The 25,499-nt window shown below is 41.6% G+C and overlaps 1 protein-coding gene across 4 annotated transcripts in view; it reads left to right on the plus strand.

Annotated features, from left to right (window-relative positions):
* The window catches only part of DOK6 (docking protein 6), a 195,911-nt gene that overhangs the window by 49,262 nt on the left and 121,150 nt on the right, over positions 1 to 25,499 (plus strand). For 2 of the 4 annotated variants that reach the window (XR_013234207.1, XR_013234208.1), the window contains exon 1: positions 23,148 to 23,258. The exons of 1 other annotated variant lie outside the window; for it this stretch is intronic. Coding sequence is in view for 1 of the 3 variants with exons in the window: in XM_077352867.1 (XP_077208982.1) it covers positions 23,172 to 23,258 (87 nt within the window). In the remaining 2 variants the exon portion in view is untranslated. Of the gene's footprint in view, positions 1 to 23,147; positions 23,259 to 25,499 lie in introns of those variants that run through there. One more of the 4 variants, XM_077352867.1, reaches the window with a different exon arrangement.

Here is a 25,499-nt window from a genome sequence, read left to right on the forward strand (position 1 = left end):
TGGGGTATGTGTGTACTCACTCTGAGTCTCCACAGTAGGGAGCTGTCAGACAGCATTCTGTGACACCTACCTCTGTAATTCTAGGGCAACTTCCTGGAACCATTTGTACTGCAGGAAAGGCATGATGGGTTTGGAGCACGAAAATGTGCTGGTTGAATGTGACGGTTTGCTGGTTGGATACGCACTTCGTTTTTTTCCCTGAGTTGCTGCTTCTGTGGATATGGCTGCAGCTGTGTGTGGGCAAATTAATTTGAAGTTACCATGGCTGTCAATTTGGGACAGCATCATTTTTGTGAGCGCAACTTCATGCAAGCTCTGGGGAATTCCCACATTGAAAATACTTAGGAAACTGTATAACTGTCATCATTCCCCCTGTAATACCTACATATATGCTGGCTGCAGGGTTTGTGCCATTGCTCCACCAATGTACAGCTGTCACAATCCCGTGCTGATGGGTGTAATAGCTGGCCAGGTGCCCGTGTCAAGTCACAGCATCCTTCACTGGTTTTGTATGCAAACAAAGCCAAAGAAGAAGACAAGATGCGAAGTCATTCCAGTCCAAGGTTCAGGAGTCCAGAAATCAGTCAAGCATGGATCTGGTCCAGGAAGTCAATGTTTGCAGGCAAGGGAATATCAGCATATAACTACTTTGCGTCCACTCATGCCAGTGGCTCTCAATGGTGTTATAGCTAAATGCCAGCTGTTCTGACCTTATTCTGCAAGAATTCATCCCCATTTTCAGCAAGCAACTGCTGTCTAGCCATAAGGGGAGCGCTTTTCCTTTTAACCTACAGCTCTGCTGTACTGCATCTTTGCTTTTCTAATGAAGCAGGTGATCCTGGAGGGCTGGAAACAAGCAGCTGGCTTTTGGCTGTAAATCCGTGCAAGCTCTCAGCTGTACAATCTTGGCATGCTTGCACCTTCTTCTCTTGTGTGTTAGCATCTGCCACCTCTGGCTATGCTCACCAGAGCGTATTATGTTATTTTCTTGTTATAATGAAGTAAATTTTGCTTTTATATACTTTGTTGTATTTGTTTTATCATTTTTACTTAAGCTACTTAGGGAGATCTTTTTGGCTAGGAAGTGGAGCTTAAATTTAAATTTTGTTAGTCGACCAAGTAATAGTAAGAAGACTACTACTAATACAAGTGTTTCTGAAATTATCTTTATTATTGTTCGTACTTCAGTTTTGCTTTTTCTAAATAGTATTAAGCTTATCGTCCCTTGCCATGAAGTTTATTAAAATGTGAAAATATGCTAACAGAAGTGACAAGCAGTAATAAGAACTGCCAGGAATGCTGGAAGGGAGCCTTCCTATTTTTCTGCCTGCCAATGAGAAGGAAGAGAATGCTGGCAGAGAAGCATCAAGACTGTTTGAGGAAGCTAGCGAGGGCTTTGTTAATAAAATATTTGTTCCAATTTCAGCATAAAGGATTAAACTGTAAACTGTAAAAATTTCACAATAGTAGGACACTTGTTGATATGGTATCATATAACACAGATAAGCATAATTTTTAAAAACATTTGTGCTGAAATCTGTTATTTTGGGTTGCTTTATGTAGTAAGCTTGATGATAATATTGTGTAGTTATGAGTAATGATGTAGCATCACTGAGAGGTCCAGGATCTCTTGCATTTATAATGTCTCAGATGCATTCAGCATTTTCCCACTTCCTGGAGACATATGGAGAAGAGAATTATGGATATACTTTGAAACCTTTGCTGCTTTTCTGTAACATGACTAGAAATAAAGTTAATGGTCTTTATACAAAGGCAATATTTCTTTTCAATTTCTAGATGACAACAGCCACCAATTATAGAGCTCCAGCTAGACCTTTAAAAATCAAAACAAAACAATAATTCTGTATTAAATGATAGTGTTATGTCAGGTGGGTGGACCAACTCAATAATTTTTTTTTTTTTGCAGAATGGCATCAATAGCAAGCCTCTTTGGCAAAGCCTGTGAACATGAGTTAAAAATATACTTAGGCCAAGTACAATGAACCAGTTGAAAGGAAAACTTTTATATAGCATGAATATACTGTAATTGTCTTTCAGCCAGCATTTATGTGCTATTTCTGTCTCCCATCACTTAAACTGAAAACCAAGGCTCATGGTAGGTGAAGTTTCTAGTCAAATCATACTTGACTTCCAGTTATGACTATCACATGCAGGGCCTGCAACATGGAGCTCTTCCACCAGGCATTTTGTTGTGGTTGACCTAACCAACACCATCCACTGGGCCCCAAAAACCCTCTCCCCATGAACTGACCAACTAATGGGATCATAGCTAATCAGGTTAATATCATTACCACCAACTATTGGGCCACTACTGTTTCTGTTGTTTTATTCAGTGTGCTGCTGAATTGTTTTATATTTATCCCCATCTTCTCCCATGATCCATATAAACCGCCCTAAGCTGCAAGGGAAGGCAGTATATAAATGTAATAAATAAATAAATGCTTAATTGATCATATGAATGCTAATACAGTTCACTGAGATAAACACAGATCAGTTGGAGACTGTGATGCTTTGAACTCTTGTAAAAACAAAAAGTTAATTTGTGATAGCTTAGGTTCAAGTAATGTATCTATCCTAGAGCAGTGGTCCCCAACCTTTTTATCACCGGGGACCACTCAATGCTTGACAATTTTACTGAGGCCCGGTGGGGGGGGTAGAGTTTACTCCTCTACTCTCAACCACTGCCCTAACGCTCTCTGATCGCTATGGTAATGTTTAAACATCCCTTCAAAATATGATACAGACACGCCACAACAATGAACATAAGGAACATTTTATATTCATGGAAATTTTAACTCATGACAATGACAAATCAATGGGAACCCTGAGCTTGTTTCTCTGCAACGAGATAGTCCCATCTGGGAGTGATGGGAGACAATGACACCCGAAGTGTGTTGTAAAGGGCCGGGGGGGAAAAGAGAAGGCGTCCTTCGTGGCCCACCTCCAGTTAGTTGACGGACCACATGTGGTCCTCGGCCCACAGGTTTGGGATCCTTATCCTAGAGTATCTTAGAGACAAACAAAATTTTCAAGATATAAGCTTTTCAGAGTCAAATCTCCCTTTGTCAGATACCAGGGAGTTTTGACTCCCAAACGTTTATAACCTGAAAATCTCATGGGTCTCTAAAGTGTTCCTGAGCTCAAATTTAGCTGTTCTATTGCAGACTAATCTTATTTTTAAGATTAAAAAGTGAACAAATACCATCAAGTTGCTTTTTGGTGGTCCATGGTATCCATAAAACTTAATGCCAATACCACATTTTAAAAGAGCCTCTTTCTGTCAACTTTGTTAATTGTCCAACCTTCACACCCATACATATAACAGGGAACACTATGGCACGAAGTAACTTGGCCTTGGACACCTGTGACACACCCTTACATTTTGGGAACTTTCCGAGCTTCTTTCCCAGTTTCAATAGAAAATAAATACATTAACAAAATTGTCTGGGTTCCCCTGGGTTACTTTTCCTTGATCCTTGAGCAATACTCAGTTATGTGGGTCCTCAAAATTAAACATACACAAATAAAGGAGTCCTGGAAAATATATATAAAGGTTTAGTTGAAGATTAAAAATATATCATTATGCAATACAGCATCTATAGCTTAGCAACAGAGAAAATAAAAAGGTAACTGTTCTATTTAATACATTTAATACCTGGTATTAGGTGGCCTCCTCATGAGAAGGAAGGACTCCCTGGAGAAGAGCCTAATGCTGGGAGCGATTGAGGGAAAAAGAAGAAGGGGATGACAGAGAATGAGGTGGCTGGATGGAATCACTGAAGCAGTAGGTACAAACTTAAATGGACTCTGGAGAATGGTCGAGGACAGGAAGGCCTGGAGGATCATTGTCCATGGGGTCGCGATGGGTCGGACATGACTTTGCACCTAACAACAACAACAACAACAACAATTAGGTGGCCTATCTTCTTGCAGCATTAGAATCCAAGCTGCAGTTTAAAAGCACTCTATATGTTACAGTCCATTATGATGAAGCATAACATATCTAAGCCTACTAGCATTGCATCAACATAGCTTGGCTTCCCTCCAGCCCAGCCTTTTTCAACCTTTCTACCATGGAGTAACCCCAGAAATGATGACAGTTGGCCATGCCTCCCTGCAACAACTCCAGAAGTCACATATTTATAGTGTGCATGGCATCACTAATACAATAAAGTGCTTTTTAAATAAGGAGTTAGTTTCATTTTCATATATGCAGTATGCTAAATAGGAAACCTTGCCTGAGCAAAACAAAGCATTCATTTCATCTGTCATAAATCTCACCATGCAAAGCAGCAAATTCTCCTAAGGGGAAATAGTCTGTGTGATTTGGATATCACCTATAACTTTGGGAGATCTTTAGGCACCATGAGGAAGTTGGCAATCCTATGTGTATTATGCAGCACAGAAAACGCACAAAAAGACTGCCAAAAATGATGCCTTATTTTTTAATTCTTAGCGTGGCATCATTTCCGCAGCGTGAAACTCATTGTATAATGTATAACGCTGTTCTGGCAGCGTTTTTTCAGTGAGATTTCTGAAACTAGTTTTACAGTGACTTTTCTTGTGGGATGACACTGAAGATGGTCTTTTTTTAATGCATAAATGTTAGCATATTTTTGGTCTCCTCCCCTTCTCTGCCAATGGGAACTCAAGCGCCTGCCACTGATACTCTGCCTTAGTCAGTGATCACATGAACATGCCATTTGCCCTGGCAACCAAGCCAACTAATTGCCATGTAAATGAGGAGGATTACTTATCTGGTGTGCATGGCATCTCCTCCACAGCCTTCTGCAAATGCTTTGGAGACTACAAAGCTCTACCTCTGATCAGTGACCATAGTCGGGGGAAGGGCTTGTTTGAAAGTTTATCAGGCTGGTGAAGTGGAGGGGTACGAAATGCCTGTTCCAAGGTTGCAGGAGAACGAGGAAGTGGGGGTTCTTCAGGCTATGGGAAGAGGCTCCTGTTTTGGGCTCACCAGTGAACTAAAAAAAAACCTTCACAGGAGAAGCAATGGCATGATGGGGGTCTTTAAGTTTGCATGGGAACCTGCAGTCTCTATGAGGAGCAATATACCTCAAAGGGGTAGTTTTTGGCATTCAGGTCTGTGTATCCCCACGGAAAAGTCCCCATGTCCATCACCTACAATTCCCCTTAGGCCCTGTCAGAAGCATGTGCCAGAGTGGTAGTCAGGTGACTTTGCAGCACAAGGGAGGAAGTTCTCCTTCCCTCAGTCACAGTTAGAATGGTTTAGAATGCATAATCGCTGAAAAAAACCAACAGCACAGAATCAGAACACATGCATAAAATGGAATGTTTTAAAAAACGTTTTTAAAAGGATGATTTAAAAGGGTCAGTGAATTGACTGTGGAGGAAAGCAGTAATAGCCCCTAGCAAGACCTGAGAACATTTTTTCCTTGGGTCGTAAATGAGCAAGGAGAAACCTGGGAAAAAGGAATCATTGTTTAGGCTGTGCACAGTCCTTGCACTGGATCCAGGTGTGGTCGCCATCAGCTAGGGATGCCAGGCTCCAGGTGGGACCAAGGAATTCCCTGGAATTACAGCTCCTCTCCAGACTAAAGAGATCTGGTAAAAAAAATTGAGGGTATACTCTGTGGCATTGGATCCAGGCCTCTCCTGCTTGAATTTCTGAATCCCTTTGCTTACAATAGCCTTCCTCCTGCCATTTCTGAGAAGAAATTCTGAGATGGGGGGAAATGAGATGAGCCAATGTGGGGAATGCAGCAGATTCAGCTCTTACCTCCCCTTTCTTTTCCATTGTCTGTGAATTCAACAAGGCCATTGCAGATGAGCAGAAAGCCACGCTTTCCTCCTGACTCCACCCTGGGTTAGTTAATACACATACACATACTAATTAATTATATCCTTCTCCCAACTGGGGTGCTGGAATAACTAATATCCCTGTTTGAAAATGTAGTGGTGCTTCCTTTCAGTATCACCTGTAATCAAGCACTACTACATTTGTGATGCACAAATGTCATTTATTACATTATGAACTTACATTATGCATTACATTATGAAGTTATCAGTATTTTGTTTTCTGCAAACAGTGGTGCTGGCAAGGGGGGGGGGAGTCAAATTTTAGGGTTCTCCCATGTGGACTTCTTAAACTATCGTGGCAATGTGGGAAGAAACCATTTCTGTAGCTACCATGCCACCTGTATAACAGATATAGTTGTAACAAGGACAGATGCTAATATGACAGCAAAATAACTTCTGTCCCAGTGGCAGAGCCACCAGTGGATTTCAGTAGTGGCATAAAGGGACCAACTGTGCCCATACTGGTGGTGCTAGTATGCATTACATTGTATGAAGTGCTGTTTTTTGATGATATAAAGCAGGGGTAGTCAACCTGTGGTACTCCAGATGTCCATGGACTACAATTCCATGGACTACATGGACTACAATGCCAGAATTTGCTGGAAGGGGTTCATGGGAATTGTAGTCCATGAACATCTGGAGGATCACGTTGACTACCCCTGATATAAAGGATCTGCCTACTAGTCATCTAGGATTATGTATCCCTCTCTTGGTTAAAGTGATATATATATTACAGCTAAAATCAGTGGAAATGGTAGGAAAAAATAGATTTGTAAATGAAAATTATGGCAGCAATTTCTAATTAAAATGAACTGAAATTGGAACTTTTTTTTTACAAATAGCATTTTTAATGCAAACCTTTCAAGGAATGCTTGTGAGAGCAATGCACTTTGGATAACAAGTTATCAATTTATTTACCATTATGTTAACTCTCAAGACCAATTTACCTTTCTTTAAAAACGAATGATGGGACAACTGAATCCATACTACTTAATTTACCAGATGGATGAAAGCCAGATGTTTGGAACCTCCAAGTATGATGTATTGGGCTCAGGCAGTGCCAGAATAAATACTTCAGAGAAGTGAAGGAATGACAAATACTATTACTGAGAAGTACGGTAATTGGTATAAATAATTCATATAATGGTGGGAAATAACATTTGCAATATTTACTTTCACTTTGAAATTGGACCGGTAGGTCAGTGGATGGTGAAGCAAGAAACAAGAAAGATAACCACAATATTATACAGTTTTGCTTAAAATCATATTGAGGGTATAGAAACCCTCAACTATATTGAGGGTATAGAAACAGATAAAGTGCAAATGAGCATGCCAGACTTTTTCTTCCAGTGCTTCTGGTGCCTTTAGTGCTCATCTGTCCTAGGATCTAATTGATCTGTATGCGGTGTACAAATCTGTGCTTGATACTCAGCAGGAATGTGTTACCCCCCTTATAACATATAGAACTGCTCTTTCATTAGTCAGCCCATGGGTCCATCTAGCTCAGTACTGTCCACTTGAACTTGTGATGGCTTTATGAAGTCCCAGGGCCATTCCGCACCCAATTTAAAAAGTGAGGGGCTTACCATTTGTAAACGCCAATTTTTGTGTGTTTTGCATGACGTCGTGAACATCCAGCGTGACATCTGCAAACTGACTGCAACATCCTCCGTTTTATAGTGCGTGCAGGGAAATCCACAAAAGTGGATTACCCCTGCGAAGTAGTGCTAGCGTGTTGAGAGCAGCCAGCAATACACTCGCGCAAGACACGTGCGTAACTAAAGTGGCTGAAGCAGTGAGATTTCCAGCCCCAATGCCCACCCACGAGCCCACCTCTGTCTTCACCTGGAATGGGGATTTTTAAAAAAACTGATTGGACCAATGAATAGGCGTACAATTGCCCAGGCAGAGCAAAAAAACAAACAAACAAAAACTGTTCCCCACCAGTTTGCCCAGTGAGCATTCCTGTTCCCCACCCAAAAACAATTGGCCTCTCCCAATTTTTTTAAAGTTTCAAGGCTCCAGATTTAAAGAGGGATTGCAGTGAAAGGAGCCCAATGCATCCATGAATTAATGCATATTCATTTAAACCAATAGGTTTAAAGAAAAATAGTGGGCATGGCGGTCCGTTTTGAAGCGTGAGGAAGGTGATTGGCTGCCTGTCTTGATTGACAGGCAGAAGAGAGGAGCGTGTCTAGCGGGTTCCCTTTATCCGCCATTTCAAGGAGGCAGAGGTAGCAAGATGCGCTAGAGGGAGGCAGAGGAGCCAGCAGGTGGGGAAGTTCCTGGAGGCACGGGGTTTTTTTAGCATTAAACCATTGTGCTGGCCTAACACTGCTATTTTTTCTGTGCTGAATGGCCCTCAGTCTTTCGTATCTACTACTACCTAAAGATCCCAGAGATTGAATCTAGGATCTTCTTCTTATGAAACAGGTGCTCTGCTCTAGGAGATTACTTCCCTTTCGGTCAAAGTTAGGGAGAGGTTATCCATGTTTGCTTCTGCTGAACTTTTTATTGACTTTTGATATCATCCTTCTGGTTAGCTTTGCCAGGATGAATTTGGAGACACTGCCTTGAAGTGGCACCAGTTCTTCATGGAGGGCAGCTCCTTACCATATGATACATACTTTGAAGGAACGCTGCCAACCAGCAACTGATAATTGATGAGAATCTGGGGAACAGAGACATAGGAGCTGTCATCTGCACAACAGCGTCATGGAAGTGATACCATTCTACTCAGGAGTTCTAATGAAAACCCAGAATTGACATGATTTTAAACTATTTATTTATTTATTTATTTATTTATTTATTTATTTATTTATTTATTTATTTATTTATTTATTTATTTATTTATTTATTTATTTATTTATTTATTTATTTATTTGCCTCTGGCCATCAGAGCAATTGTAGGCAGAGGGAACTGGGAGTGGGAGATGACCTGCCTCCAGTGGTTAAATCAATTGCAGGAACAGAAGGGTGGGACCCAGTGAAAAATACAGAATAGAAAATAAGCCAAAGGACATTGGGACACCTATATGGCAATACAAAATTGCTGAATCCAGCATAGCAAGTAGATACACAAGGAGTCTTCAATCTTTAAATACAAAATTTTAATGAGTAGTGTTCTTTAATGATTCCAATGCTATTTGCTAAGCAGCACTTTATCAAAGGATTCCAAAATTGAAAATCAATTCAATAGGATATTCAATTTTAGTAGAATAGTGGTCCCCAACCTTTTTCAGGCTGGGGACCGGCATAGATGTAAACATGCGCGGCTCTGCTTCCCTCTCCCCCCCCCCCCAACAGTAAGAAGCTTGCCAGGCCACAAGCTTGCGGCCTGGTAAGTTTCTTACTGCGGGGGGGGGGAGAGGGAGCTGCGGCCCGGCACCGGGCCACGGCCCGGTGGTTGGGGACCACCATAGGTGAATATTCGAGATGCCAAACAAAGGCTTTTGAAAAGCAATTAAAAAAGCAGCTATACAAAGCTTTCAGGTGTTCTATATAGGTGTCCCAGTGTCCTTTGGTTTACTTACTATCCAGCATCGCTAACCTGAACTAGGAACCAAAAAGGCTGAGCAGCAACAGAATATGTATTAAATATTAAAATGCAAATATTTATTTCAATAAAACTCTATGATTACATTCCATGAGACAGATGCAAACACACTCAGGCTCAGAGAGGACTTCTATAAGGGTGGCACTTTGAAGAATAAATATTCTAATGGGGGGGGGGTTTCCAAGAGATATATTTGGATACTTTTTATTAGTGTGGGAACCTCTCCATTCATGTTGTTTACTGATTTATAATCCACATTATTACATCATATTAGTGCATTTAAATATTAGACTGCTGAGGTGGGTTGAAATACGTTTGTTTATCTGTTTCTTGTCATTTATCCATGTGTCAAAATGTTTTGGATTTGAGCAATAGTGCTTGATATGTGTTGATATTTTTAAGTTTTATAACTGCACATGTAAAAATTATGTATTGAAATAAATATTTGTATTTTAATATTTAATACATATCTACTGGTGCCCTACCTTTTAGGTTCATAGCTTGTGTATACAGGTTGGGTCACTCTGTTCCCTCTTTTGTTGTTTCATCTCTAACTTGAAGTTAGATAATCTTCAGAAGCTTTGTTATGTGCACTCCAATAATCAGAAATATGATGGATAGTAAGATGTGATGGTGGGGTTTTAGTGGCAGGATCAAGGTTGTGAAATGCTCTCCCGTGAAACACTTATCTGGCATTTTATTGACATTTTGGAGCATGGTTTTATTTGGCAAGCTTTTTGGATTATTTGAGCTTGAACAGAAGGAATGTGGTGTAGTATTACTGATACTGTGATGGACCATTAATTGTATAGATTGATTGTGAGTTTAAAAAAAACATTTTTTAGTTTGACTTTCTTAGTTTTTCTTTTTTTGTTAACTGGTTTAAAAAGAAGAGTATAACTATTCAGTCATAAATAGCTGATAGGTGTTGAGGTGTTGATAATTTATTAGAATTGTTCACCTCGTTCAGCTGCACACATAATTAACTCTTATTGTTTGTATTCATGGACCCAAACAACCTCAGGATACAAACAACAGTATTTTAACAATCTTTCTAACCCTTTAAAATCATTCACAACATCGTGTTACACACACTCATTTCTTTATCCTTTAAAATTGAAAATTGAAGCAATACATCTTCTTAAACATTTAGACTCACACACTCTCTTTGTAGCCTGTTTTTATTTTTTAAATATATATATTTAAAACTGCCCTTTCAGCTCAGGGTAGTTTACATTATAACTCTCATAACAATACAGTACATTGAAACATTTGAATATAAACATATATTATTTAACAGTGAAAAACTTGTGTCAACTGTGTAATAACAACAGTACCCAGTAAATAACTGTTTTGTGCAGTTTATGGGGCTTCTGGCTGATGGTTGGAGGCTTATTCAACTATCTTGACCAAATATCTGGTGGAATAGCTCCTTTTTGCAGGCCCAGCATAATTGTTTAAGTTTTAAAAATTGTTAAAGATTTATTGGGTGATATGTCCATATATAGTAATGTTGACTCCCCCCCCCAAATGACCAATGATAGGCCTGGAGGGGGTGGGAAGGAGAGAGGCTCTGAGTGGGCATGTACACAGCTATGCTTCCCAACCATATTTTGCACCGCTTCTTGGGTTTCTCAGAGCTTGAAGAATGTTTTAGGGCAGTGGTCCCCAACCTTTTTATCACCGGGGACCGGTCAACACTTGAGAATGATACTGAGGCCCGGGGGGGTAGTCTTTTGCCGAGGGACGTCGCCGCCGCCTGAGCCCCTGCTCCACTTGCTTTCCTGCTGGCGCCCCTGACTTTCCACCACCTGCTGGGAGGCGCTGCCAGCAGCAGCTGTGCAGTTCCACGCCGAGGGGGAGCCCCAGCCATGGCGGCTGCTGGAGAGCACCAAAGGTGAGCCGGCGGCAGAGTGGCAGGGCAGCCCCTGAGGCAGCAGCCAGGGAGGAGGACGAGCCGCAGCCCGGTACCAAATGATCAACAGACCGGTGCCGGTCCTCGGACCGGGGGTTGGGGACCACTGTTTTAGGGGGTTCGCAGTGATAAAAAGGCTAAATTTTGGTTGCAACTTTCCTGTTTGTGGCAGGATTTCTCCTGCCAGTGGTCCTGTGTTCCCCATGGTCACTCACTAGAGCATCAGGGGAGATGAGCGGGATTCATGTTGATTGATATTGCAGTAGTGATATGTTCATCATAGTGTTTATGAGAATTTTGAGAGTACCATCACATCACTTGCAAGTAAAACCTGGAAGTGAACTTCACCTCCCTGTGCTCCACCCCAACAGCTTCTGGAATTAAGTGACAGGTCTGGTAAACCTAGAGTGCATCTCATTCTTGTTTTTTCCCCTAACTTTGCTAATAGCTTACAGCATGGATTCCAAACCAGGGGTTCGTGGACCCCTGTGGGTCCATGGGAGCTCTGAAGGGGGTCCATGGCCTTTCCCCTCCTGCCTTGATTGACCTTGCCACAAGTCTGAAAAATTATTTCAGGGGCTTCTGCATGGTCTAAAGATTGAAAAATGCTGGTTTACAGATTAACTACTGGAAATTTATGGGTCAATTCCAGTCTTCAGAGAAGTGTTCTGTGCCCTCCCTCTTCCAACCCAAAACCAAAAGCAATGTGGGAAGGGTTAAAGAATACTTGTAGACAAGTAACTGTAGGAAGTGAAGCCGAGACACTTCTCTTTGCTTTTTATGTGACTTTCCACAAAATGTGCTTCTTTGCCCTGGCTGTAGTTTATGAAGGGAAAACAAAGGAACCTTAACAAAAGAGAGCATTGGGAGAGAAAAAATGTGGAGTAAATTGTTATTTGCCATTGGTTCCCCTGCTTTAAAAAATTAATATGCTTAGTCCTGTTTTCTTTTTCTTCACAATTTATAACTGAGAAGTTAGAGAGGTATTTGTTTTCAGTCTAGCAATGGGAAATTAAACTGTTATAATGCATTTATTTAGGGAGCCGTTTCCCTTTTATTGGAATGAATTTCCACCCAATTTAACAAAATAATTTTCTTTACAGAAGTATAATTGGCAATTAAAATTATGTTGGATAGACCCTGGTACACATTTTCTGCATTAATAGAGCTTTGGAATGGGGCATAACTCAGATGATTTTAGTACCTCTGTGTGAAGTGTTCAAGTGTCAGCTTGATGGTCTTCAAAGAAAATAATGGGGCTCTGAGACAATACCTTTCAAATAATTGGCCTTCTCAATGTGGAGGCACAGCATGCAAGAACTTAATCAAAACTTAAGATAAAGGCAGTTCACTAGTGTAGTCTCATAGACCATTTACGCACTGGAGGTTTCATGCCGGGCTGCAGGCTGGAGTTTTAGGCGTGGCAGGTTGCCCCATCTCTTCCTGCACCCACACAGGGGAGCATTTGGCCTGGTGCACCTCATCCGCCCCCGATTTGTGCTCCTGCATGGGAACTGAGGCAGTGAAGTTCCCAGTGCATAAATGGTCTCAGAGAGTAAACAACCTGCTAAAGGAGTTTGGTTTCATTAAATGTATCATTATAACCAGTGCTTGTTATTTGCTCAAAAAAATTAAACCAAAATATAATCTGAAGGTGGATCCCCCCCCCCCCCAATTTTCTGTTGTCTCAGTGCTAAACAGAATGCTGGAATTGTCTTGGATCTGATTAACATTTTATGCCCCTACACTGTATATACAGTGGTGTTTGTAAAAGCATTCTGGCCTTGAAGTTGTACCTTCTCCTGGATATCAGGCAATCTGTTCACCCTGATCCATGCTATTGTAATATCCAGGCTGGATTACTGGGGTACATTTTATGTTGGATGGCCCTTGAAGACAACTTGTTTTGGCAGAATAAATACAGCAATGGTGCACAACTTGTGTAAAGTGTAGATAAAAGGTTTATTTAGGAACATACCTGATAGTAAATAGCAGAGTCAGATAGAGAGTCCTAACTACATCTCTAGCTGAGAGAGAGCGTTAGGACCCTGTCTTTACTATCAAGTATATTAATTCCTAAATAAACTTTTTATCTATAATTTAACCAGGTTGTGCACCCCTGAATGCAGTCCCTTTTGCTTTATGATTCTGTCTTCTTACATAACAACTCAGACAATTCATTTAGTGTAAAATGCAGCAAGGTAGGTCCCATCATATTAATGAGGTTTTAGAATATCTATATTGGTTTGCTGGTCTGTTTTTAGGTTCAGTTGAATAGGTGTTTGTGAGTTTTATGTTTTAGGATCTTCACTTTAGACTGGACAGCTTTTGTAGACTGATGAGAGCACTGTTCTTCTCCTAGTAGATTTTACATACCGTCCCTCTAGTTAGGATCTGTGGCAGTTCCTACTGGAGCTTTATATGGTGGCCTCATCCCTGTGGAATCAGCTGCCTAATGAACTTAAGGTTGTGATCTCTAATGTAACACTGAGGCCCATTCCGCACAAGTTAAATGTAACAGGAGTGTGGCAAATTGTAAAAGCTACTAATTTGCAGTTATGCACGACATCGCACACAATCTGCCACACTCCTGAAACCGATCTGCAAAAAGCGATTCGTTGTGGCGCTTAAAGAGAAATCCAGAAAAGTGGATTCACCCACTGAAAAGCACTATACTCTTGCAAACAATCTGCAACACTGGCGAAAAAGATCTGTGCGTTCCCATTGTTGCGGTTCCAGCAAAGTCCCTCCCCCTGGCTCTCTCCTCTAAACTTCCGGCGAAGCGATCGCCATTTTTTTTTCTTGGAGCGAGCGGAGAGCAATAAGCCGGAGAGCCTTCATTCACCCAGCGAGGCTTCAGTCCCTCCACAGAGCTGCTTTAAAGCTCGCCTCAAGTCAGCAAGCACAACACAGCCCCATTTGCAAGTTCCCTTTATTTTCGGCCAAAAATCGTGCCCGTGCACAGGGGAGCGATTTTTTTTTCACTCAGGGGAGCCTAGCAACGATGAATCGGCAGCTCACACGCCAGCTGCCAGCTAGATGGGTCTCTACGTTAGGAGGAAGCAAGGAATCAAGGAATCAAGGCATATTCGTTGCAACGTGTGTTTTTCTTTTTTTTTTAAACCTGTTCTTAAAGGGAAAGGGGCTTTTCCGGAGCATGGTAACAACCGCCCATTGGCTGCTCGTTTGGTTGATGGCCAGGGGCAGGACAAAGCACGGAAAAAATCGCTTCCTTTCTAGCGATTTTTGGCGAGACCGGAAACCTGTGGGAAACGATTGAAATGCTATTGGATTCCACTACAAAGGCAGGTATGCGTTACGCCGAATTCCACTATTTTAAATTTCTGCAAGCAATTTGCCACATTCTGCAAGCAATTTGCCACATTGATCCTTGTGTGGAATGGGCCTGAGCATTTAAAGAGAGCTCTTAGTTAAACTGACTTTTTGTTATTTTGTTTTAACTTTGGATTATATTTTAAATGATTGTTTGGAAACTGTTTTCAGCAATATGGATAAACTAGTTTCAAAGCCCGTTCCTAAGAACAGACCTTGAAAGGGCCCCCTCCTCTGGCCCCCAGTCAGGCAGCTTCAGGTGGCTTTGGGCCACAGCTCGCAGCTGGATCAAGTGGGGCGGGTGGGGGTTGGCCAGCTTGTTAGTAGACCTGGGACAGAGCTCCTTAGCAGGCAGTTAACAGGCCCAGCCTAGCAGGCCCTGCTTAGCAGACCAAGAGGCCTTTGTTAGCCAACCCTGCCTAGCAGGCCGGGAGGCCTTTGCTAGCAGGCCTCCACCATCACCCTTTGCCTAGGGCCCTCTCCCCTTACCTGCTGCTGGCTCTAGGCACTGAAGTGTGTCTGAGAGCAAAGAGGCGGGAGCTGCAAGGACAGGGTCAATCAGGGAGAGCCAGTTTGGTGTAGTGGTTAGGAGTGGGGACTTCTAATCTGGCAAGCCAGGTTCGATTCTGCGCTCCTCCACATGCAGCCAGCTGGGTGACCTTGGGCTCACCACGGCACTGATAAAACTGTTCTGACCGGGCAGTGATATGAGGGCTCTCTCAGCCTCACCCACCCCACAGGGTGTCTGTTGTGGGAGGAGGAATGGGAAGGCGACTGTAAGCCGCTTTGAGCCTCCTTTGGGTAGGGAAAAGCGGCATATAAGAACCAACTCTTCTTCTTCTTCAGGGTGCAGCAAACTTTGCTGGCTTCACCCTGATTGGCCCTATTCCAACTTGGACACGTTCCCCCCCCCCCCAGGCTGTTTCACAACTATATAGAGGAACCATGGATAAGGATGGTTCTTAAATTACCAACATTAGTTTATAGCAGGCACGGATCCAGAATTTTTTTTTATTGCCGGAGGGAAATGAGTACAGTGGTGACAAGCAAATCTTTATATTATTATGTATTTATTTATGCTTTAGAATTTATTTACCAATTTTCTGCTTGAGGCTGAAGGTGGATTATGTGGTACTAGTAATCAAGCCCGCTGCAGAGGAATGCAGCGGGCGCTAGGGCCTTACCGCAGTGGTGTGCGGGGTGGTCGGCGGCGGGCTGGTCGGCGGCGGCGGTGGGCTGGTCGCGGGCGGAAGCTTCTTCTGTTGGCGGCGGGCTGACGCGGCGAGAGGCGCTTCGCCACGGCACGTGGCACCTGAGCCGGAGGTGCACCCAGACCAGGCATAACATTAAGCCAATATTAAGGTATTATAATGGTTGTTCCTTTCCCACCTACATTTCTTTCTGTCCATTCCCTCAAGTTGCTTGTTGAAATCTTAACATGTATTAGAAATGCATGTATATAAAGCGCTCATTCTCATTATTGTCAGTCTTAAAACAAATCTCATTTCCCTTGTTAGGGGCTTTTGGCAGTGATTCCTGTTGTTCGTGTATCTTGAACTTCCTTTGTCACCTCAGTTTCAGATCCTGTCCAACACATATTTGTTTCGACTGGGTGAAACAGTGGAAAAATTTCTCCTCTTTTCTGAAAATAGTTTTCATCGAGAAAATGGCTTTACATCTGTCTCAGTTTTAAGCCATTCTTGGTCTAACAACTATCTGAGGGATTCCAAGCTGCAGCATTTGCTGGGTCTTCCAGCATTTGGAAGTATAATCATACTCCCTGTTGTTGGATCTTTAATATACAGCTTGTGAAATAAAAGAAATAAACTGAATAGATGTCTATTTTGTATACAGTTTAAGCATGAATTAATTATATATGCATATTTACTGTCTGATGTGCACATCTTCTTTATTCAGATAATATGGGCAAAGTGTGAGGAGGAGAATGCATTTTCCTGAACATTTTGAGGGTTCTTAATATTTCATTTCTGTTTAATCACAAATACTCTCAACCTTAATTATATTGCCGTCATCTCATCTGGGTAGTTACACTGATTAAGTTTAGCAGAAGTATGTAATTAAATCCTCTCAAATGGTATTCAAATTGAAATTTAATATTGTGCTGGTTTAATTTATTTTCTTTTACAGTCATAAACAGATTTAATATGGAAGTGTAAATATAAAAGCATTTCCCTCTCTATTGACTATACAATACACTGTCATTATAAAAAGCACACAATTCACTCAAAAGCCTATCAGTAAACCATATATTTTCCAAAAGGACAGGTCACTTGCTACCTGATTACCCTCCCTGGGGGTGTGCCATCAATAAAGAAAGAGCACTTTGCCAATGAGGGCCAATCAGATCAAATTGCACTCTGCCAACAGAAGCCAATCAGCTGAAATTGTACTCTGACAATGAAAGCCAATCAGCTCAAATTGTATGCAGATGACTCATTCTCTATCTGATTCCACCCCCCCCCCCAAAAAAAAAAATTCTTCCATTAAGAGGTGGTCTTCAGCCAGGAATGGCCCAGCCTGAAAGTTTAGCCCCAATCAGCTCAAATGTTTCTTTTGCACATCAGCCCTGTCTATCTTCCAAAGCAGCTATTTCTGTCTGGAGAGCTGATCAGTATAGTCTGCACATGAACTCTAATTCTCAAAGATCTCCAGTCCCCAACTGGAGGTTAGCAACCCCTGGGATGGAAATATTCCTGTAGGTTTGGAGCTGGGACCTCAAGAAGGCACCATGTCTCATAGTCTCCCCTCCACAACAGTCCTTTTCCCCTGCAAAGCTGATCTTTATACTCTGAGGATAAGCACTTTGAGATGACATGCATGTTTGTGTGCGTGAAATTCCCCTGACAAGACCTACACCAGTCCACAGATTAGCAACTACTGTCTGAGTGCTTTTCCCTGTGGTCTCTGCATCCAGAGAACATGGGGGTGGGGGACTAGGGAGGCTCACATGCAAATGCTCCTATTTTCTCCATGGGGACTGCAGTTTGGAGATCAGCTGCAATTTCTGAAGATCTTCATGAGTTTCAAAAACAATAAAACTTTCCATCTGTCAAAGTAGAACCAAAGAAACGAATTGATTATTAACTGTGTGATAAAGTCCGTTTATTCAAAATAGACTTTATTGCACAGCCAATTATTGATTGTTTTATCTGCTCCCCTGGAGGTTGGCAACTCAGCTGGCTGCACATGGAGGACATGTCAAATCCAGTTTATGAGATTAGAGTTTGCCACTCTTTAACCACTAGACCACATTAAACCTTAAGATTGAGTGGAAAGCAGGGGGAGGAGGATGTTGAAACCATGATTTATGCTTTTGCCGTGCGGCCAGCACCCATGAAGGGCACAATCCAGGCATGCCTCCCAGTGCCCGGTGCTTTCCTGGAAGCACCTGACTTTGCCTCTTGTATAAAATAAAAGCCACATCTTTCTGTTGGACCAGCAAATATGTGTAAGTGATGGTAAATAAAAATGCTAACTAAATGTGGGCAATCTTGTTGCCTGTAACATGCTATGCAGTATCTAGAACCAGCCTGTGAATAAGTAGACAATCTTCTGCTGAGAGATTAAACGATTCCCAAGCCTTAAGCTATCAGTGAAATGTCGTCTTCTTAAGGCCATGACATCGTAGAGATCAGCCTAGCCTGAGGAAAGCTCTTCAAAGCTTTGTGTTGTATTGAGAATCATGGCAGTACTGGAGATCATTATGGAGTGAGCATGACAGGGATACTGATCACAAAGTGAGCAGATGAGACCACAAGAATTGCAGCCAAATGTGTACTTTATCATATACTGTGATGTGATGATCAGGGCCTGGCTGCGAAGTGACCCTATCTGGTCAGTTGACAGCATGTTCTAACATGTAGGCTGTAGAGAATTAGGTAGAAAAATGGTGGCTAACTTCAGAATGAGTAATTGCTGTACTTCACAAGGCATGGCCAAGTGTGTGGGAGCAATTTGTTTCTCAAGCTGCTTCTGTAGTCAACTCCAGCCCCTTTCAGAACTGATCTCCTGTGTTTACGATCCCATGCTAAGTAGTTTCCTAATCCCCTAATTTTCCAAAAGCCTGATTCCATAAAAGAAAGTACTGTTAATGTCATCTTCACTAGAAGAGCCTCCAAAGAAGTGATCTTTTTCATTGTTATGGCATAGATTCCTTTAACCCAGTGGTTCTCAACCTTACCTGCTTGGCGACCCCAACTTTGGTGGTGGTTTTGGCAGCAGCATGCACCTGCACCTGGGTGGGCAATGTGCATGGGTGCGAATGTGAACATGCATGCGCAGGCACACAACAGTAGAGGCAGTGTGGAGGCGGCCATTGCCATGGCCCCACCTGCCTCCGTTGGCTGCCACCTCCACCCGCCGCCCACTTCCACCACCATCCACCTCCTGCCACCACTACTCGCTGCTGCTGCCCACTACTACCACCACTGCAGTGGCTAGCAACCTGGGGACCCCGGGGAAGGGGCCAAGTGATCCCAAATGGGGTCCCGACCTACAGGTTGAGAACCACTGCTCTAACCAGATCTACTTCTTTGAAGATTGTTTAAATTTCAATTTTGCGGCATCCTCTAACAGGGATTTTCTTTTCACCTGTATATTAGGAGATTGTTCCAAATGCTATTTTCTAGGTTTAAAAAAATCTCAACCAGTGAAGAGTTTACCCCATCTCTCAGGAAAAAAAAATGTTATATGCTGTGCTGTTTTCCCCACCAGCCCCTTTGAAAGTGTCAAAACTATTATGTTTACAGTTTAAACCTCTCTAATTATGATTTGAGCCCAGTTACATTTCTGTTAAAAATGTCTTCTAATTACTTCCAGTTGTGATAACTGTATTTGAAAGGAAAAACGATAAATAGATCACTGAAATCCCTTGATTCACTCACCCATGTTTATTCAGTTTTGAATGGAGCATGTAAAAATATTTTTAAAATTATAATTGGACACTGAATTGTTCAGACAATTAGTCACAGAATACTTTTACTTCCATTTTGCCAAGGAACATCCAGCATAAACCTTTCTCTAGAATGAAAACTTATTACTACTTCATAGCATTTAAGACTCCATGACATGAGAGGTCCATCCCTGTGGAATAAATGGTAATTTAAAGTATCTTAATAATTATGTCTAGCCTTAATGGACAGGCACATAAATGCATCATATAATTAGCATCTAGATTAGGCTTCTCCAGGCTTATATTATACACATTGGATAATGCACTTTCAGTGTGCTTTTGCAACTGAATTTTCTTCTGTGAAAGAGGGAAATGCATTGAAAGTACACTATCCAATGTTTGTGGAATAAACCTTAGTCTTGGTTGAGTACCAGGTCCCCCTCTCCATGATACTTGATTCCTGGTTCAGGTGCTGATATTACTTCAGTAGTTATAATATTAACAATAACAAGAAAGAAACAGAAAATATCACCAACATCTTGGCATCACTTAAAATTTCTCTTGTAAGTATAGCAAAACCAGAGGTTTAAAACTTGGGGACTAAAAGATGAACAAGGGACAAATGTATCTCATTGTTCCATGTTCATTTGCCTATAGGAAAATATATTAACATAGATATAGTTTAATACATATAATGGAATTATTCTGTGTTTCTTGGAGCAGCACAATTACATTAATTTTCTATGAATCCAGAACGAACCATGCAAATGCATCCTATACACATTGTCTACCACACTGGACAGATTGTCCAAAAACACATTAGTTTCTTGGGCATTTCAAATCATCTGTTTTGGCCTTCCAAACGGCAGCTCATATTCTTTTATCTTGCCTCATTAATTGATATATGTTTCAGTGACAATGGCTGCATTCCAGGACAGATTTTTGCTTAATTTTCACTGAAGTCAATGGGAATTTAAGAGCCAAATATGGAATGGTTTGAAGTTATATGTTTCTGAAACATCTATTAATTAATGAAGCAAACCAGTAAAGTGTCCTCAACAAAGCTTGAGGTGAGCACTCAGCATATATAATATGGATCCAACTATGGGGTGTTATGATTCTCTCTTTATTGGTGGCCATTTCTAGGCACAGTTAGTTGTCAGTACCACCTTGCCAAGATAGACCAGAGTAGTCTTCACATGATTACTGGTCTTAAAAAAACAAAAACAAAACAAAACCTGGACCTGTGGTATTTTTAGCCCCTAACAACTCATTGCATGCATACTGCTACCATGGTATGCAATTTAAAATTCCTTCTTCCTGGCAATGTGTGGAATATACTGTATTTGGATAGTAAGAGTTTCTGACTAATTCTCTAGGCTTTATCTCTGTGAAGATTTATTACTCAGAAAACCAAATAATTTCATAGTGCTATTTTAAAAGTTCAGAAGTGGAAGAAATACATTTTTTGCCATTTTGAAACTTATTATGTAAAAGTGTGCAGAGGCTGCACCAGGAAGCGGCTTGTCCCCCCCCCCCCCCCATGTCCTCTGAGTTGATAATGGTCAGGAAGCCAGGGCAACGTACTTGTAGCAAGGCATGCTCTGAGGCTGGCTTCTCTTCCACTCAGCAAACTTCTGAAACCAGCAGGAAGTTGGAGATGATCTAACGCCTTATTAGCCTTTCCTGACCAAGATAACCTTCCTGATTGGGGTTAATCTACCACGGCAGGCCATTCCTGGCTGAGGGCCATAACTTACTCATGAGTAAACATTCCTAGAGTAGAGGCCTTTCCTGGCCATTTTGGGTCCCAGAAGACCAGCACGGGGCATTTTTGGGCCTCCTACAGCCCTTCCCTCCAGAAGGCAGCTTCCTATGTTGGATTGTGAGTGGTTGTTTTTCTAACTCAGTGTTCACTGTTCTCAGACTTGCTGTGCTGATCCTTATTTCTCTCCCATTCTCCTTTCCCTCCCCCTTTTTGGAGCCAAGCTACATATCTCATGGGAGGCCTTTCCTTCCATCACATAGCTGACCTAATTATGATAAATGTGCCATTTTAATTTATTGCTAGTTGATGATGACAACACACTTCCAGAAAAAACTTGAAATTCTATACCAAGTTAGTTTGCATTTGCTCTTTAACTGTTCTTCTGTATGTTTATAATAGAAATATACAATTTTTGTTTTATTGATTATAATAATATCAGTGGATGATAATACTTTAAAAAATAGTTGTGCAGTATTACTATTGCTTATTTCTGTTATAACAATTTGCCTTTCACCCCCTTTTCTCTCTCCTTCTGTATTTTCAGATAATATCACCTGGTTGAGAATGATGTATATTGTTTATTTTTTGGACATATTCCTAAAAACTGTCATATACTATTGCCCACTGAAAAAGGCCTTTGAGGCTGAAACATTTATAGTCTTGTGTTGGTCATTTGGTATTTATCATCAGCCTTGTATGAGGGATTTATAACAGCTTATATAAAGCTGATTCCCGGTAACTTTTAGTGCAGCCTGATATTCAGGCCCTGTGTTTGTAATCCCATTAGTGGTTACACTAGGCTTACCATATTTTGAAAAACAAAAACATGAGATACTATTTCCAGACTACTCCAAAAAATGACCTCTTGGTAATCTTGGTAAGAAATCTCATTTTAAATGCCCCAACTATTTAAATGGTGATAATTGCTACTAACTATGAATGTCCCTAACCTTCCAAACGAAAAAGAGGACATTTTAATCACTTTCTTAAAAAGAGCCCAAAAGAAGAAGAAGAAGAGTTGGTTCTTATATGCCGTTTTTCCCTCCCGGAAGGAGGCTCAAAGCAGCTTACAGTCGCCTTCCCATTCCTCTGGGAGCCCAAAAGAAGATCAACACCAAAAAAGAGAACACCTGATAACTCTACTATGCATTATATCCTTATCCATGGTTCCTTATATATAAAAGGGAGACTGGCCCTGAGGTGGAGCCAGTCTGGCTATTCGAGGTGGAATAGGGCAGATGCACCAAAAGGACTTCCCAGGCCCAGGGGCAGCTCTCTGCCAGCCCAGCTGGTGGGGGGGGGGGGGCTCTCCTCTGCTCCTGGCCCTGGGAAGGGCTGTCACCATGTCGCAGATGCAACAAGAGCCCTTCCCGTGGCCAGGGGCGGCTTTCCGCCAGCTGAGCCAGCGTGGGCGGGGCCTCTCCCTGAAGCTCCCACATTGGCCCTATCCCTGTTTCTTTACTTGGCTGGCCACTGGGAAGCAGCTGTGTTGCCTGGGGGGGCAGGGGAGGGGAAGCTTTGGCTCCCTGATATTCACAGCCATAATATTGGGTCCAGGGATCGGGACCTCCTCGGTTCTGCCTTCATGCAAAAGCTATTGCGACAACTCAGCAGATGAAAGCTCCGTTGCACGCTTTCTGAAAATACTTTCCAGATTTCTTGCTCGTTTATTTCCTTGACGTGCATTTCGCACAACGCCAGCTATGATTTCAGGCTCAGATACCTGCGCATAGTGCGGCGTGCCCATCCCCTCCATTTCATTCACCACTAGCTGCTCCCCCAAATGGCATGCAGCATTACTGTTGCATGTCCGGAACTGCTACGTTTAATGTCCTCCCTCTGCCTCTGCTTACAGCCTCTGAAACCCCTTCGGTCATCGGTGCCCGCTATTCACTACCCCGCCTTGCTCCAGGAGGTGAGTTGTTCTAAGCCATGCTCAATAGAGGGGAGGACAGTCACGTCGAACTGAAACAGCAGTTGTAGCATTGCAAAAACAATAGCTGCTTTACCCATTTCTGTCAAGGCAAACACGGGAACCTCTCGGACTGACGTTTCTTGGCGGGAGCTGGGAAGTTTCTTGCTAGGTTGGGAGAACCGCTCTTCTTTTTCTCCCCTCCCCCTTTCGGGGACAATACACCCACTGCGCTTCTGTTCCCCATTCTTGGCTATTTTCGGTTACTTCCTTCAGCGTCTTGAGAGGGGTGCGAGGGAGCTTCTGGGCACAAATGTTTACCTCACTTTCCCCTAAGTTTCCTTTTTTTCTTTGCCTTTCTGCCCTGATTTATGACAGTAGCCCGACTAGCGGACTATTATGCTGAACTTTTATTGCTCTACTTTTATTACTCAAGAGCGACCGTGATGGGAACCTGGACGACAGTTGTTCCTTGTTTTCTCTTCTCCCCCCCTTTTCTTTGTTTTCATTATAATACAAATACTTTAGACACCTTACTGCTGGGATTGAATGCGGGATATTTCTGTGTTGGGTTGAAAGTTTTCAACTTCTTTATAAGACAATGAGGGAACCAGGAACGGTGCTGATTTATTTTATTTCTACTTACATTTCTGACAGAGGGCCCTGGGGGGGGGACCCTTACAAAGCCCGTTCTTATGAACGGGCTTTGCAGCTAGTAATAAATATATTTTTATGATACAAATTTTCTTTACTTATGCTTAACCTTTGAAGCTTTCTTAGCAATTAAATTACTGCAGATGATATTTTATACATTTTTGATTTAAAGACAAATTTGCTAAGTGTGCTCACATGCTCAGAAAAAGGATTTGTTATATCACAAGTGTATGAGAGAATGATGGGCATTGAATCTATAGGAGAGACCTACAGAGACATGTGTCTCCATGGAAGACCAATTCTTTTTAGATTAGGCTTCTTTCTCTTCTTTTAACTGTAACCTGAAAATAAATAGGACCTACTTGAATAAATATGTTTACCTTTTCTTGCAGTATACCTCTTGGGAGATTTATTGACTGTGCTCAGTATCACACCTCAGTGACTGGGCAAAACTCTGCTGTATTTACAAAATATCCCAGTATCTTCTTCAGTAATCTAGAACATTGTAGTGTAATGCCATTGCTGAAGAGTTCCCTCTCAAACAAAGGGCATTAACATATTAGTCCATTCATAGTGCAGTTATATTGCATCTCAAGTAGCAGGAGACTGCCGTTTTGACAGCAGCTATAAAATGCACTAACCTCATTATTGCTTTTATACGAAGCTGTATATCCTTTGCTTTGAAATACAAGATTGCTTCACTTTTACTTTATCTCAAATGGAAGTCATCTACATTTCGTCTCCCCTGAAAGGGAGAAAAGATTATCAAAAGGCTTTTTTAATCAACTTCTTTTATCAGGGAGTTTTGGTTTTTAGATTTCCCTTTTTGATCTTAAATACACATCTCATTTGGTTGTCCCTCCCCCACTCCAGTGTTACTGTTGTCAATCAGTTGACGTTGCTTTGTAAAATAAATTAGTTCAGACACTTTGAAAAGGATCTGATATTTATTTAGGCTCTAAAGATAGCACTGAAGACGTTATTTCATCTTTAATATGATATTTTCCCTGGGCCAGAACCTTTTCAGCAGACTTGATATCACATTAAATTTGAATTCTTCCAATAACTCACAAAGAGGTATAGACTAGAGTTCAACTGACTTATCCCCAGTGATACAACTTTTTTAAAAAAAAGGAATTTCAGTAAACATGTTTATTTTACATCGGCAGGTTCTTACTTTTGGTTTTCTAATTTGTATTATTTTACTTCTGTAAAGATACCATCTTTTATTAATAACTGTTACCTCTGAAAATGTACCTTCAATTGAGATATTTTATTTCAAGGACTGGCCTGGACAGCTCAAAGTGTCCAGGGGTCAGGGATGGGGAAGTATAGTGTTTCTCTTGTTTTTGTAGTCAGGTTCTCAGCCCAGCATGGGGTTCCTGAAATGGCCTACATCACAGTCTACTGAGAAATAAAGTCCTCAGTATTCAGTAGTATTACTCTCAGGTACTAGGATAGGCATAAAATTATTAGAGTTGCTTTGGAAATAATTTGGATAATAATGTTTTGTCAAAATACTATTAAATGTTCAGTCAGTGATCTTTACTCTGAAAGTGTTTTTTGTTTATTTATTTGTTTTAGTTATTT

This window comes from Paroedura picta, chromosome 9, assembly GCF_049243985.1.
Source record: "Paroedura picta isolate Pp20150507F chromosome 9, Ppicta_v3.0, whole genome shotgun sequence".
Lineage (NCBI taxonomy): Eukaryota > Metazoa > Chordata > Lepidosauria > Squamata > Gekkonidae > Paroedura > Paroedura picta.